The sequence below is a fragment of the Nyctibius grandis genome, chromosome 11, assembly GCF_013368605.1.
Source record: "Nyctibius grandis isolate bNycGra1 chromosome 11, bNycGra1.pri, whole genome shotgun sequence".
NCBI lineage: Eukaryota > Metazoa > Chordata > Aves > Nyctibiiformes > Nyctibiidae > Nyctibius > Nyctibius grandis.
The window spans coordinates 10,616,316-10,633,515 of NC_090668.1; the positions used below are offsets into that span (position 1 = coordinate 10,616,316).

Consider the following 17,200-nt stretch of genomic DNA (forward strand, 5'->3'; position numbering starts at 1 on the left):
TTACAAAAAATGAAAGAAAAACAAGTCACACTCAGCATCGCTACATGTCATCCATTTCTTTTTTGTCACAGAGTCTTAAGAAGACACAACCTACATTTTCAAGCGCACCACTTTTCTGAAAAGTGACTGCATAGAACTGCACGTTCTAAGTCTGACACTATGCCCAAAAGCCTATGGAACACATTAAAATAGGAGCTGTATTACACCTGAGTATTTTTAAAAATTTGAATGTTTAATTGAAATTTTTTTTATATTTTGTATTCCAAAAATATAATGTTAGGATATAATTCAGTGAGAACATCATATGAAAAAAAACATACAGTAATATACTGAAAAAGCAGTTTGTCCTAAAAACTCATTTTCTTTGTTTTCCATCAAACTGCTGGGTGATAAGGCAGTGAGATGGTATTAAACTGGAATGAGGAAAAAATTGGTGATTGAGTTATCACTTCAATAACTCAACTGTAGAAACAATCATTTAACAAAGCAATTTGGAACAGCTTTTAGAACATGCAATTACCTGACAGAAGCAAAGAAAATCTCTGGAATGAGACAGAATCTAAACTGAAAAATGACAATGGCATGAGCCCCGCATTAGTGATGGGAGAGGTGGCAGAACTGGGTCCTTTACAACCAAAGAACACTCGCTGCAAGTGTATTCACCCTTCTGAAATTTTGCCCTTCAAAACATAATTTGTACCTCCTGTCACAGAAAGTTTCTCTGAAACTTCCTTTTGATATGTAATCACCTGCTACAAACTACTGTTTCGTAAGGGCTTGAAACAAAGCCAAGTTATGATGATCACACCAATAAGCCCAATAAAATTATGTGCTTCAGGATAATTGCTATTTGGGAAAAATCACTGATGGCCTTGATTAATCCATCTCCTTTTACCAAACTCCTGCAGGAGCTCCCTAATTCCTTTTACATACCCCCTAAACACAGATTAAAAATCAAGTAAGCCAAAACAAAACCAGAATCTCTGGACATCTTCACAACTCAACTCAAATGCAGACTTGGGTAAATATTGAATCGCTCCCTTGTCTCTTCATATCATAGCAATGAACTGTACTGTTAATTAAGTTACATGCACAAACATCAATGCAGGGAATTTAACATTCAATACAGACACTTAACCACACAGATGAAGCACTACTATGACAAAATATTCATTCTTTCTGTCAAATATTATATAGAAAATTATCCACCTGTGCTGCTTACACAGAATTGAGAAACTGTATTTAAACCTGTTTTGCTCTAGAACGAAACAGATCAATGCTTCTTGTCCCCACTTACTTCTGTCTCCACATTTATTTACAACATTTAAAATATTATTTTATGAAATGTGTCACTTATGTTCATATGAACAAAAAAAAGTTACACAGCACAAACCCTGTACTACTTAAGACTTCTAACCTGTGTAACAATATTGAACTGGCAACTCTCTTCACAACACACTCACATTTTGCTGGTTCAATAGATTGCTTTCCTGTGGAAATAAAAGGTTCATAGTCTTTGAAGCTCTTAAATCCTTTGCACTTTTGAGAGCTCGGTCAATATACAATAAAAGGAGTAAAATAAGCTTGCTGATGTGTAAAAAGAACGCTCTGTAATCAGTAGCCCTGAACACATGGATCTAAACATCCACACTGATCAAGAGCTAAAACCAGCTTCACTTCTGCAATTCTGTGAAGATGATTTCTCCTTGATTGACTTCAATTATGGTGCTTTATTTCTTGTACTACTATAACCTGAGAGAGATAATGAGCAGTAAAGCTTTTTCACCCATGAAATTAGTGTCTGTGTACCTCTTTTATTCATGAATTCAAGGACAACAATCCTTTTAACTCAAATCATAACTTCAGTTGTTCTAACTGGGTATGTCTGAAAAATACTAGAAAAAATAGCTGCTCAGATACTAGGAAGACTGTCTTTGCTTACAAAGAATCAATTCTGAACCATACATGTCTCAAACGCACATTGAACCGTAAATGGAGAAATGGCCAGTGCTTCATAAAATAGATTTAAGGTATGAAAGTACAATATAGTACACTATTTTATATGGGTCTAAAATATTTACTATATTTTTAAGAAAGCAGTTCACAGCTGCTACTTAAGAAAAATAAGCTCAAAAAGGTCTTCTCTGATGGATGCAAGTTTGCATATCTCTCATCAGCTCAGGTGTCTACATTAAATTTAGTAGTGGAGACATGTTAGAGAGTCCTGAAAGACTGAGGTTCCATAAAATAACCAGAAAAGTATGCAATAAACAGATTCCAGTCATTCAAAGAGGCAGCTTTTGAGCCATGAGAGAAGTTCACAACCGTGTCCACTCATTGCCTAAGCTAGGAACAAAAACATCCATAAGGAAGGAAAAGTAGGAGCAGACTATGTCTGTTATACAACTGTTACTTAGAATTTTGGAATACTTGTAGCTCAACTATTCAGACTACAAAGCCCACACTGAACCGCTCTATTTTTGATGGTATCTAGTATGGCAAATACGCCCTGAGCACAGATAATATGTTCAATCACCTGTTGAGGAACATGAAACAACTCCAGCATTTAAAAATCTGATAGGAAGTTACTTATTCTACACTGAGCTTTATCCAATTTTAAGCAGATTATGAAGTCTTTTAGGGTAAGTCATTCAGCAAAATTAAATATTTTGCATTTGGTCATACAGCAAATCTGAGGAAAATCTGTTCTCATAACTCCAAAGAACATGTTAGGAGTCATCCTCCTCTGTTTTGCAAGTGAAAGCACGTTCTTCTGAATGGAAAAAATATTAAACAACACATGGGTAGGCTTGGTCATCAGGAAACTCAGTAACCATAAATTTGGATTCAAAGGAGAGGAAAGGAAAGATTCACACAGAAGACTGTAAGAACCTCAAGTTACATAAATATCTAATAACGATGCTTAGCTTACAAACTAATTAATGGAACCAGTAACCTGAAAAAGACATTTACTATTCAATTTTAGCAGCTCTAAAGCAAACATTTATGCTGAAAATAGAGGGGGGAATCAGCTTTTCCCCTAGCCTGTATAGTCACAAAATCAGTCTACAGAAGCACTTTAAGTAAAGTAGGAAGCAATTATTTAAATAGCAAATTCAAAAATTAGCACACATGACTGCAGGTATTCTGGGCTGCGTAAGCTGTTAAAGTAATTAAAAATACCCTACTGGGTCATTATTGAACCAAAGCAGCATAACATTCTCCTCTTACATGCAACTATCAGATGGTAATAATACATTACAAAATAATTCAATCTTCTAAATACCTAACTTCATTCTCTCAAAACACAATCTCAAGAAGATAAGCTTTGTTGCATGCATGTCTTTTAATAAGTTCAGGATATTCTGAGCTTAGAAAGAAGGAATAATTTCCACAGATGAAAGCTGTCAGGAAAACTCAGTCCTTGTACTTAAATTAACATTACATGAGAAACTCAGTTCCTTAAAATTTCGTCTACAAACCAACACATTCAGTGCAGACTACTATGTCAGCATTGTGTGCTCCCTCAGAGGTAATGCTGTGTAAAAAAGGCATCCCATTCATACTGGTCTCATCTTGGAAAAGACTTAGGTTGTTGCCTGAAGTATAATCAGCAATGAAATCCAGAGATTATATGATTTTATAACAAGGTCTCTGTGTGCTTGTTCACGTACATTGTGTGCATGTGTGTATATATAAAAGATTTACCTTCCTGCATTTTTTTCTGGCTTTACCTGAACAAAAGACAACTTGCACAGCAATATCAGATGACTGAGAGACAGTCAAGAAAGCAACACACTGCTGATAATACCTTAGCTAAATTGACTGGCTGTTTTATGTAATACACTGGTTTTAAATCTTCATCAATTTGTGAGCTCCAGCGGAGCTTTAGCTCTTTAATTAATTCAAGCCTACTCATAGCACGTTTGTGCTCCTGTCCTGTTTTACAGTTCCCTTAGTAGTCTATGAACCCTGGTATCTTTGGCCATAAATTTCTTCTTTATACATTAGAATCACCCCTTTCTTGTTTGGACAGAAGGCAAGAGCAAAATGAGCTCAACTGAAGTCCTTCTCAGAAAAAGGAAAAATATGCAATTGCTTCCAAGCACAAGATAAGGTAAAGTTACAAAGTGTTATTTGCACAAAATCTATTGGTTCTGGCAAATAATTTATCTCAAGTAACTATTTTTCAGATATTTAAATGAGCCTTTTATGTTTTACCCAAGAGATTTAATGTGTTGGACCTTTTAAGATTTTAAAATACCAAATTCAATAAGATTCAATTAATTGTAAGGTAAGGCAGTCTATATCTCAATATAACAAAACGTTTTGCCATAACTTCATGTTTCAGCTCATATTTATCTTTTAGTAATTTTACTGTAAATAAAAAATTTCTCTTTACTGTAAGAATAATGTTACCTTTTCCTCTTCAATTAAGTTCATAAGACAAAAGGAAAACTATAGTAAAACTATTTTACTAATTTTGTAAATAGGTAGGATTTGCTTTTACCTTAATTTGGCTTGAATCAAGTCAAGTAACCTCCTAGCATAGGACAGAGTTGTTCTAGAAGCACAGTTATTGTTAAAATCAAGATACTGAGACACCGACACTCTTTAGCAGCACAGAATATTGACCCTGAGTATCCAGAGGAAAGCAAGGAACCTTATTTTCAGGTTCAGTTTAGGAGCTATTAATGCAGGAAACTGTAGAAAATGCATCTTCTGGTGAAAAACAGTAACCAGAAAATCTCTCCACTGTAAAACAGGGCAGATGGATCAGACTTGGGTGCCTGCAGATCTTAATGGTAGTTTGACACCTCATGCAACTGTGCTATTTTTACTGGAGATGGACAGACAAGACTACAACTATTATATCTTATAAATAAAACTCAAACACAGCAATTCAGAGTCCTTGAGATGGGTTGAGTTCCCAACCCTCACAACAGTGAAATGGCAGAGTATTTGCGTCCCTTTTACTGTAACATATAATTTTGTGCTGAAATTTCACTATTCAAATAACCACAGGAATTAGCAGTTATCTCACAGAACACATATTCAGTCAGCTTTTGCAATCAATACTTATATCTACATATGTACATACGTGTGATCATAGATATTGCAGTGGCAATTCTTGTGTCCCCATTAAAATGTTTGGGTAGTTCATTCAGGGTTTGAAAGGAAGAAGCAGACATGGATTTACAAAGGAGGATAAAGAGATGATTCAAATCAGAGCAGAGATGACAAAAACAAATTAAAAAAAAAATTTTAGAAATTTTTCAAAGCAACTCTTAAAAAAACCCACTCAATATCACACAAGGCAAGATCCCAGCACAGTTTAGCATACACAAGACTGGTAGCCACTGTTATTTTTCCTTGTCCTGTTTGACTGACTGAGAACAAGATCAGACAGGCGATACGTGCACAATTCTGTTCACAATGCAGCTCCCATAGGTGCTACCATCAAAAAAGCACAGACGACTTTGTGGAAACATAAGATTTTACCTACCCCCTAATAAAGAGAAGGAGCATGAAGCCTACATAATGTTATATATAAAGGTGTATACTATTGACTCTGGTACTCTATACTTTCTCTCTCTCCAGTTCCCCAAACAATAAGCACAATTGAGCTTTTGGTACTAAAACATCTGTTCTCTTAAAATCACCTTGTAGTTGTTAATTGCAATTAAAGAAGGTGAGCCTTATCACTGTCAGTTGTTTACCTAATGAGCTGTAATCTTTTTTATTCTTATGGGCTTAGTAGGACGCTGTTCTTAAATTTACAGCCAGGAATACAGAGCTCTCAAAGCCAAATGTAGAACTAAAACTGAAAAAGATTTAAGAAACTTTCTGAGAAAGATATTTTCCTAACTACCTCCTCTTAAATGAAAAATTCTGAACATACTTAATTAAAGCTGCACTCAGACTCTACTCATAGGAACCCCTGTGTTTAAATCAGTCCTCTGCTAGTGCAGGCAGGTATGTCATCAATTCCTTTTATCAATGACAGACTTATATTTTGAAATAAATTATATTTTGTGTTTCTATTCTTATTGCTGTACTGGTTAGAAACCTTACCCTGATTTCCAGCATATGTTGCTTCTACTCACTTAATATACTGACTATGTCCTCAAAAATAAACAGTTCTTTTCTCTCTCATTAAAGTTTACTCTACTGACATATTTACAGCAAGCAACCATATGTTCCCCTCAATCTTTATTTTTATAGGATCAGCAAGTCAGCTTTTTCTGTACGACAGGTTCATGGTTTTGCATCTGTCATACTTGGAAGAATGTCTTTCTGAGAACTTATTTTCCTGCATTACCTTCTCATAACACATTTCACTGAAACTGCACCACTGAATACAGTCCTGAATTTAGCATTCCCAGTAGCAGTTAATTATTATTTTTTGAGCAGCAATGTCAAGTTATGCTGCTTTTCCACTTACTAAATTCCCACTACCCAGTAGGTTTTTGCTCCCATAGTGTCCTTTATCATCCTCATTTAAACATGAGACAAACCTCTTACTTAATATTGGCGCCGTATCAAATAGTTCTAATTTCTACCTGATCCTTATTACATAGGAGTTGTTTTTCTTTTTTCTTTTTCTTAATAAAGCTGAAAAACATTTAGATATTTATTATACATCTTTTGGAGGATTTCTACCTGTTCTGAACTTCAAAATATAGCTTCAAATACCAATATAACTTAGCATTTTCAGGCCTCACACTATAGTCTAAATCCCTAAGATCCTTATCACATTGAATTTCACTACTTCATTCCATTATATTCTATTAACTATATTAAAATAGATACTTCGTAATTGAGTGCCCCAGAAGCAGAGTTAGTTCTGTTGATCATTAAATTAAACCTAAAATGAATCAATATCTGTGTCTCAGGCTAGGGTTCTTTTCTCCGATCAATTCTTCCACGGATTCCTTACTGTTTTCCAAACCAATGTAACACCATGTCTTGATAGTTTGGTGACAATGAAGTGAAGCAATGATGAGAGCAATTACACTGGGATACAACTCACTCATACAGTATTCTTAATGTTTGCTCTCAGTTTTTTATCTGGGTAGTTGTAACAGAAAAGGGTACAGGATTTAAACTAGTTATAATATTGCAGAACAGTCTATAAGCATGTTTCCAGCATTATCCTGAAAGAAAACTTACTATTCTCCCTCAAAGTAACTTCCATCTGAAACACTGCTAGTACTTTGTGTTAGCAGTACATCATAAAATACTTCATCATTCTGATAATACTTTGTGTTTCTTTGCAGTCTACCATAACATTACTAAACAATGCCAACCACCACCTTTGATTCGGGCTTTCTTGAAGAGTAACATGAAAGCTACCTGTTCTTATACCTTCCAGCATCAGTTACAACCAACTGTAAATTCTGTTTCCTAAATAGCCTCTAACAAAACAGTTACCTGTGCAAATACAGATATTGAGTATATAACATACAATCATTTTTATAAGCACTGAATTCTGTTGGATTAAGATAATTTTTTTTGCATGTAAGAGTGTATGAACATAGAGAACACCAGCTACTTCTTTCATCACACACTTCTGTCTTGCTAAGTACTCACTACTTAAAACTGAAATAAACTGTTAATTCTTCTCATAACGTACCTTTAGGGTCAGCCTCACAACATTACACTCCTGCAGAGGGTTCAGTTTCAGTGTTTCTCCCAGGTTACTGCAGCCTGATGTTTGGTGCTGCATTTCACAGCAAACACAGACACCATCGCTGTCGAATTTAATCTGTGGAGGGTAAAAAGAAAAAAAAAAAAAGGTCAGAGGAAGTATAAATCAACAGAAACACACTTTCCCAAAATTATATTTACTTTATTGTGACAGTAATGACAACTAAATGCAAAATGAAAATCTCTATGCAGAATCCCCTGAAGCAAAATGTCTTCCATTGGCTAATACAAGCTATAAAACCAGTTAAAATACAGAAAGAGGATACAATAACAAAGAAGAGTGTTACCTTTTATGCCTCTTTGAAAAAAAATTTGCTTTATGAGGCAGATGAAACCAGAGTAACTCAACTGAATGAACACCAAATCATACCCAATGGGGAAAGATGAAGAATAATAGAAAAAAGAAAATACATGAAGCAGTCATGATCACAAATGTAACTTATACTTACACATACATGGAAAAATAATTACAAAAGAAACTATGACATATACTTGAGAAAAGAGAACACAGAATGAAGAAAAAGTGGACAAAGTAGGAGGTACATGTTACCTCATACATATTTTTATTTTGGAAAAGGTTTGCTCTCTATTTTCCTATGTTTAGTTTGCCTTGAATACAATAAGCATTCAATGTTTGAACATTTTAAAAAGCACTATGCATTCTATTCTTCAAAGACTTGCATTAAAGCATGCCTTAGTAACAATACTAAACCCTGATCATCCTGAAAAAGTAAATTAAAGATATCTATGAGTGATTCTAAAATAACCCCATTCAGCTCAATAAAATATTCATTACACTGATTCTGACTTCCTCATTAAAAAAAAAAACCGAACCAACAAATCAAAACCAAACAAAAAAAAACCCAAAACCAAAAACCACTGCAACATGTATTTTTCTGCTTCCTTCCAACTAAGACTTTTTTAAGCCAAAATTTATCTCCGAACATATTTTTACTGTCATTGCTTCAAATTTTCTCAGTTAGGTATTTCTATGCTTTCTCCATTCCCATTTTTGCATGTTATTTAAAGGGCTAACAATGGGATACAATATCTTACTTCTCCAGGTCACTAGTTGCACTAGTTGCAATTCAGTCTGGGTTAGTAATGAGAAAAGTAATTACTATCACATGGGAGTTGCTCGAACCATGAGTTTAAAAATAGCAGATCCCAGCTTTCTATACTCCAATAAGTAATAGTAAGAATGACACTCATGAGAAACTTCCATGGCTTTTCATATAAAGAACAGAAGATTCAATGTACCATTGAGGCACACTCAATCAGTCCTGTATTCCTCCAAGTAAAGATGGAAGCACAGTGGCTGGGTGCTGAGAGATCCGAATCACCATGTTACTTACCCTTTTATTAAAAAAAAAAAAAAAAAAAAAAAAAAATCAATTTTCCAGAGAGAAATCAGTAAAAAATTTCCTAATTCAAATATGCATTTACTATTTTTAATTCAAATTCTCCCTAGGATGTTGCCAATTTCCCGAACAAAGATAAGACAGCAGCATTCCTTGTAGAATTACCTTGCATGGCCTTATACATAGCATCATTTCAACAGAATATTTTCTTACTGCTTAAGACCTTAAAGAATGTTTAAATTGTTCATATAATATTAATAGCTACATATTTAAATATATGTATTTTTTAGTGTCACCCCTACCAGGCTTATCTAGCACTCTCTGCTTACATGCTAATGACCAGAACAGCAGTTGGAAGAGCAGAAATGAGAGTCCATTTAAAAAACATAATAAACTTTATCAGATGAGATGCAGATGAATGAATACTTGCCATATACAGAGATAAAGGCATGCTCAGGGCAGAATGCTGTCTCAGTGGGCTTCAATTCCTGAGACTTCAGATTGCCCTCTAGCCAGTATAATTTGTAAAAAGGCTTTAAAAAAATCTGGGTATGTAAATTATACCATTTCCCACATACTCAAAGGCAGCACTGGAAATAATTGTCTATGGCAACTCACAGAGTCTGGTCACAGCCTAAGCCATAGACACTGTAAAAGAAATAAAGCAAAAAATTATAGTTTGAGCACCTTTGTAATAGTTGCATTGTTTCTTTCTAATTAGCATACAATTTAATTCACCAAGCTGCTTTAACAATTTCAGACAGTGGGTTTTTTTCAATTCCTGTAATCTTTAAATACCTTCTTTTAAAAAGTGAAAGACCTGAGCAAAACCCAACTGCATGATTGATGATCAGATAACCTCAGCTCTTCAAATCAATGGAAAATACAAAGCACTAAATGCCACTGGGGAGGCCTTGCTCCTGAATGTCTCTGGAAATGGCATCAACTGTTAGATAAATGCTACAGAGGAATTTTGAAACTTACACTTTGAATTTAGAGCTGTGTCAAATTCAGTGGCCAGAATGCTACGGCACACCTGCTATACCAGCACCAGGCATAGAGCAAATCAATATAGTCTACAGCTGCTAAAAACTTTTTATAATGAGGAAAATGGACTTCAGACAAGCTATCTACTGCAAGATCATTTATTCTCTGATTCATGCTGCCCCTGTTCAACGAAAGATAGTCACTGACTCATGATGGGATGTATTTGACATTTCTAATATGAAATACAGATCCCAAGTCCACTTTTATCTCATGTAATGAACAGGTGTCACAGAAATAAGGCTAAAAAGGGAAATACTTTCTTGGTCAAGATTCCCCGTCTATGAGAGACTCTCGATTCACTCTGAAAGATGTTCCATAACTTTGTACTGCCCAGTAACTCTCCCTTTAATTAAATTCTTAAAAATAGTTAAAAGATAATTGTTTACATGAAAGTTCCTGCAAAACAAAGGGACATCTTAAAAATCATAGCATATTCAAAAATACTTAAGATTTGCAACCAGACTGCAAAACAAAACTCTATTTTAATCTTAGGCATACATTTTTGGAGAGCTTTTAACATTTTGCCCCATTGTGCCCCTTTTCCTTCAAATGTTTGTGAAGTGACATCTTTACTAACTTTTGGTTTTGTAATGGGGAACAGGACGAAAGGCTGAGCACGTCATTGCATTTGTGCTTTCAACTATGCAGCAACTGAAAGCAGTTTTGAGCCCTCACGCTCCAGAATGCTCATCCCTGCCCTACTGCTGTCTCACACTTGTGCAGGTAGGATCAAGAATTCATACAGCTATCCTGTGATCTAAACATCGTAAAAACTAATTTTTCTTATTTTGTTTATTTTTAGTCCAGACCTCAAATGCCATTCACTGTGTAGCTTTGTAAATACAGACGGTGGCACAAACAATAGAGCTACATTGGTACAGGGCGAAGGAGTTGGGATTACTCCTTCCAGCTGCAGTGCTGGTGTTTGCCAGCCTCGGACACAATTACATTGGCAGTGCCTCCAAAACTGTGTTCTTCTTCCTCTCTCTACTGTGTTTAAATCTCTTTTTGGTTGGCAGAGCTCAAGAATAAAGCATCATTCACTTCATCCCCTGCACATACTCCCCACCATCAGTCTTCCTGTATATATTTGCATTCCACTTTATGATTCGTACTCATGGTAGTAAGCACAGTCAGTAGTCGCAGTCTAGTTTGTGTACTTGCGTATTTATGACAGTTGCACCGTACACCCTCATCCAAACCATATTTAAGATTTCAAACATCAGCCTGGTCTGCCTACATGCATATATTGTCTTTTAAGGTTATTTCATCTTGCCAAAAAGCAGTACTGTTACTTCAAAAGCTATAAAACCGATTAAAATCTGGCTTTATGTGGCAGAGGATCAAAAAAGCAAAGGATCCTCCAACAAAGAACACAGAGAACTTCAGACTTATTAAAAGTATATACCTACACACCCACAGCCCCGATGTTACAATAAAGTAGCAAAAATGTGCGCAGACCAGACTTTTTTCATCTGTATCAATTCATCAAATTCTGTCTAGGTATTAAAGGTGTCCTAAGAAAGAAGAAATTACTGCTGAGCGCACACACATTCTCACCAAAAAGGGTAAGTTAGGGATGAAATAACAGTGTTACTTTGCATTCTGCCCTTTCCCTATTACAAATGTAAAACTTCTCGTAAAAGTAGTAATAGATTTTACTTTGTCTTCTAAATCAAACTTCAGGGTTTTTTATAGGGAACATAAAAACAGCAGGACAAAATTTCAAAACAAAATATAAAAGTTCAGAAGTTGAAAACAAGGCAGTGAAGTGCAAGAAAGCCTCATTGGTACGTTTATGGGAAGGAACTTTAGTCAATTATACCAGCTTATGCAAAGAGAAAAAGCAGGAGAATCCAATAAGGAATAAAGTTGAGTGGTAGGGAAATATCAAAAGAAAAAACTGACAAGTGAATGAGAACCAAAAAAAGTACATATATTTTCCTGAAAAACTATTTTTCAATATGCACAGAACTGAATGTAGCTACAGCACAAAATGGAATAGAGAGACCTCACGTCTGGAACCCGGCTATGCCATTCAGCTCTGTGTGAACCTGCACTTGCTTCGCTTTTCCTTGCTTGTCTATTCCAGCTAAGCACAATTAAGGGAAAAAGGAGTCTTCCTTTACATGTCACTATAACCACAGGACAATTTCAGCTGTACAACTGAAAAATAAATTATAACCAATCTTTCTATAGAGATAGACACTATCACTACTTTTCTGAATAATAAGCAGCTGTACATTCGATTAAAACTAGAACATTTATTTTTAAATGAATAAGTCACAATAACACAGGTACACCCAGTAAAGACAAATTAAGACTAAGAAATAAAACATCACTAACAAAATTCTATCTTGTGCAGTAATAGAATATGAATTAAAATATACAAATTGCTCTACTCACATATGTTAAGCACAATTTTTAGAGATTAATTTTTTGAGAAAGAAATTTGTAAGACAGAAATGTTGTTTCTCATACGTTCATTAATGAACAGCTTGACTGTGTAACTGCTCTGTATACTCTCTGTATACTCTGCTACTCTCACTGACTTAAAGTAGTATCTTGAGGTTTTGGCTGCAGAATCTACAGCTAATCATGGGAAAAAAAAAAATCCAATTAAATTTTCATAACAAGCCATTCAAACTACGGGTATTTTTTTGTTCCTCAGTGTTGTATGTTGCTAGCTGCAGGATAAAGAGCACAAATACTAAATACACAAACTACACATTCAAAATGCTAACATATGCTGAACACATTTTTCATATTCACACAAAAATACATATTATGGAATCTACAATAAATCCCCAGTGTTTAAAGCAAAATAACACCCTTGTCTCTCATTCTTCTTCGAACAACTACTCTACATGTGAAACACTTCTGAATTTAAACTCCACAATACAATAGATAACTATTATCACTCTTAAAGCCATGCATTCAGCATGAATGAGTTTGACAGAAATACTACAAGTAAAACAGAATTTGTTTTGAATTTGACTTTTGTACTGTACTGTGCTTGGAAATCTACTAGCATATTTTTGTCTGGTACAGTTACATGGGATGTTAATTACATTTCAAACTGCATGTCTACAAAAGCTGGACTTTGACTCCTAGAGCTGCATTGCCATAAAGGAAATTTTTATCCTAGAAGGCAATCAAAGGATTTGGAGCTCTCTGATAACATACACCCAGTCACACAGCACAGGACTGCACAGACCTACAACACTGAAGTGAACCATCTAAGGAATTAACATGAAATATCAACTTAGAACCATTGTTAAGAGACTGGTATTTTTCCTTTTTGAGTGAAAAATGGTAATAAATAAATATGTTCAACATAATACATTACCAAATTCTGAGTCAAATCCTGTGCTTAATCATAAAGCAGTGTTGTTCACTACAGTGCATCTCTCCCAGTGGGCAGTCTACAAGAACAGAACTCTAGAATTTCATACATACGAGCACTTCAACATGGCAATATAACGTTATTCACGTGCAAGTCCCCAACGTGACTGAAACGTGATTTTGAGTAAGGAAAATCTAAAAAGGTCTGGGCAGAAGAAACTGTATTCTTTTGAAACTACTATGATACAATAAACAGTCACAATGCAATTAAATTGCCCTCATCTAGTACAACACTGTGGCAAAGCTACTTAGTATTTCATCATGCTCTGAAAATTGAAACTAGCGCTTTGAACATTTGTTTTATTTTCTTTTGCCAGCTCAGCGTTTCATTAGTCCAGAGGAAAATTTTCACATTCCATCTATAGCAGGAACAAAAAGCTCAGGGAAGTACAAATAAAACGCAACTGTTGCCTTCTCATTTATTAGCCAAGTATACTGGGCTTTTGAAAAAATGCAAAACTCCATTTGCAAGATTCTTGCTTAAGTGACAATCTTCCATTAACCTGGAGAAACAAGCAAAGGTTTCCTTTGAATCCTGCCACAAGAGAACAAATGGGGAAAGCAGCTCCTCAGGAAGGTCCTACAGGTCCACTCACCAAACCTCTTAATCCCAAAATGCCTGCCCAAGGGCAAAGCCTGCTTCCACCTGCAAACCATCTGCCTGTCTACTGAAAGCACTTGTTTGATACCACGCCCTTCCCTCAGTGTTGATTAGAACAAGACTAGAGAAGACAAGACAAAGGAGGGAAGAAGGGGGGCAAATATACATTGTGTCCAAAGAAGGGCAACAAAGCTGGTGAAGGGTCTAGAGCACAAGTCTTATGAGGACCAGCTGAGGGAACTGGGGTTGTTTAGCCTGGAGAAAAGGAAGCTCATGTGAGACCTTATCGCTCTCTACAGCTACCTGAAATGAGGCTATAGCGAGGTGGGTGTTAGTCTCTTCTCCCCAGTAACAAGCGATAGGACGAGAGGAAACAGCCTCAAGTTGTGCGATGGGAGTTTTAGATTGGATACTAGGAACAATTTCTTCACCGAAATGGTTATCAAGCACTGGAACAGGCTGCCCAGGGAAGTGGTGGAGTCGCCATCCCTGGAGGGATTTAAAAGATGTGTAAATGTGGTGCTTAGGCACATGGTTTAATGGTGGACTTGGCAATGTTGCACTCCATGATCTTAAAGGCCTTCTCCAACCTAAATGATTCTATGATCTTACAGTTAAAGGACTCAAGTCTATTTTAAAGTTCAGATCAAATGTGGTCCCACAAAAAAATCACTGAATTTAGGATACTTTAAAACAACATTAAATTTCCAAGTGGAAAACATCCCAAACAACTGGAACACAACTTTTTCAAAAAGCTGAAGGGGGTGGGAAAGGGGGAGGAAAATCAATTCTTCCTAAATCATCTTTTTTCCTTCTAAATTTCACCTTACTGGAAACAAATTTATTCCTTTTAATTTTCATCAATGATCTGAGAATTCAACTGCACAGTTCAGTCACTGTTTACTTCTGCAGCAGTAGTTTTCCTATTAGAGGTGGTGATTCTGACCAAAACTGAAGAAGAGACATGGGATTCATAACCAGAAGAGAGGTCACTGAAGAGAGTATTTAAAGGACTAAAAAGACTTTCTGTTGACTTAGGTGTGAACATCTAACCACCGGCTGCAGCCAGCGCATTCTTTGTCTACAAATGTGCTAATTAAGCTGAACTTTGCTTATTTCAACTTTCTGTCCCTTCAATGCCACTTCATTGATTCTCATTAACTTGATTTTCGTCCTTTTGTCATACACCTCTATTACAGCTTATATTAGGAGAAATTAAAATGCTTCCTTTCATTTATCTGAGTCTTTCTGCTTGGTGCAAAGGCCTATGAGGAATCCTAATGCAAATACATTATCACAATACATCCCAGAACAGAGATCACATACGACTAGGTGGGATTATTAAATTATAAATACTGTCAACATGTTTAAACATAGACTCCAACAAGCACATACACAATCTCAGTTAACAGCAGCCTGAGCAAGCAACTGAACTGTGGGTGTAGTGATTTTTTAGTAGGCTTTGCTGAGTAGCCCTGTTTGCTAATGGCTGCCTAAAAGGAACTAGAAAAGCAGACATACACATGCAGCAAGACCCATGTATGCACTAAGCCATGACAGCACCAAAGACACTGTTCTTGCTACGTGCATTCCCCTCCATCTGGGACAGGACTTGCTGATTAAATTCTATTCACACAGCTTACTGGACATCTGTCAAAACCGTGTCAGTAATGACACTGGTTACTACTCGGTCAGAGGTGAAAGACTGCACACACAAGTACAAACGGCTCCCCTCAACCATATATACATACACACGCATTTTTTTAATTTACTATTATAGTCAATTAAATGTCAAAACCAGTAAGTAGTTAAGAATATGTTGGTTCTGAAATAATTTATGTATCAAACACTACAGAAATCCTAGGGGATTTTGCCAAAAAATCAAACAATGAGCTATTGAGCAAGGAAGAAGTAAATTCTTGTTTCCAAAATTCCAATGTTCCTCCCTTTTTTTTGCTTTAGGGCTTTGATACTATCCTATATGAGAGATGTAGCAAAATGACATTGCTTGAGAATATGGAACACCATGTATCAACCAGCAGAGCATGATGTCTAGACACAAGCCTAAGATATTAATTACAATGATACTCCAGGTCAAAATACTGTGTTTGAAAATTATAGCAGATAGGTCACATAATACAGTTATATAGTTGCATTATATAGTTAGGAAAGCATTCATTTTGAGAGACCATTGGTTCTTTCTTCCATGCAGATACAAAGCCATTTTTGTAAGTCTTCATGGGAAGTTCCGATTTAAACGCAGTTCCTCAAAGTAGCTTCTAAACGGGCCTAATACCAAAGCAAGGATCTCAAAACAAATTAATAAGACTCACTTCAAAGATATTCCACAAAAAATACCTAAGATACTTTTTTCATGAAAAATACCAACAAACCCACAACAAAAAGCTACTTTTCCATAGCACTCCAAAGTACAGCATACATGTTAAAACAGCTCCAGGTTCCACCAGTTGATTTTTCCAGCTCTGCAGCACAACTCCAACTCCCCATCAAAATGAGAGCCAGGAACTTTATCAAGAATTTCCCGGATCAAATATTTTCTAGGAAAAACCCTCCCTTCCTCTCTTTGGGTCACTGCTGGTTTTCCACTGAGTCAGCTATCTGGCTCCATCCATCCGGTTCTGTAAAGCCTTTACCCCAATCACACCTGGAAATTGCAAACACTGTAGAAAGCTTAGCAGCATACCTAAGCTGTTCCAAACTACCTAACTGATGAAGCTGCAGACACACCTCTCTGACACAGGATGGGTGACAGGAAAACAGAACACAGGCTTAAAAGCTGGCTAAACAAGGTGAAGGCATGTGACAGGTCACACCCAAATGCTTTCCTGTTCTGTATTTTTCATGTGACTTTTGAAATATTTGCCAAAACATTTTATATTATTTTAACTTAGTTTTATTAAATATATTGTGTGCAAACAGAAGCCTGAAGAGTTTTACTGGACAAAAACCTTAGAACAAAGGAGGAAAACAATGGCTGAATAGAAGAGGTGCACAAGCATGTTGTGGAGTCATCTGTTGGCATTAGAGAGAAAAATGGCTTTTATCATTCAAAGTG

General features: G+C 35.9%; 1 protein-coding gene across 2 annotated transcripts in view; it reads right to left on the reverse strand.

Annotated features, from left to right (window-relative positions):
* The window catches only part of ENTREP2 (endosomal transmembrane epsin interactor 2), a 122,928-nt gene that overhangs the window by 34,180 nt on the left and 71,548 nt on the right, over nt 1-17,200 (reverse strand). For both annotated transcript variants that reach the window (XM_068410400.1, XM_068410399.1), the window contains exon 4: nt 7,637-7,768. In XM_068410400.1, the coding sequence (XP_068266501.1) occupies nt 7,637-7,768 (132 nt within the window). The remainder of the gene's footprint in view (nt 1-7,636; nt 7,769-17,200) is intronic.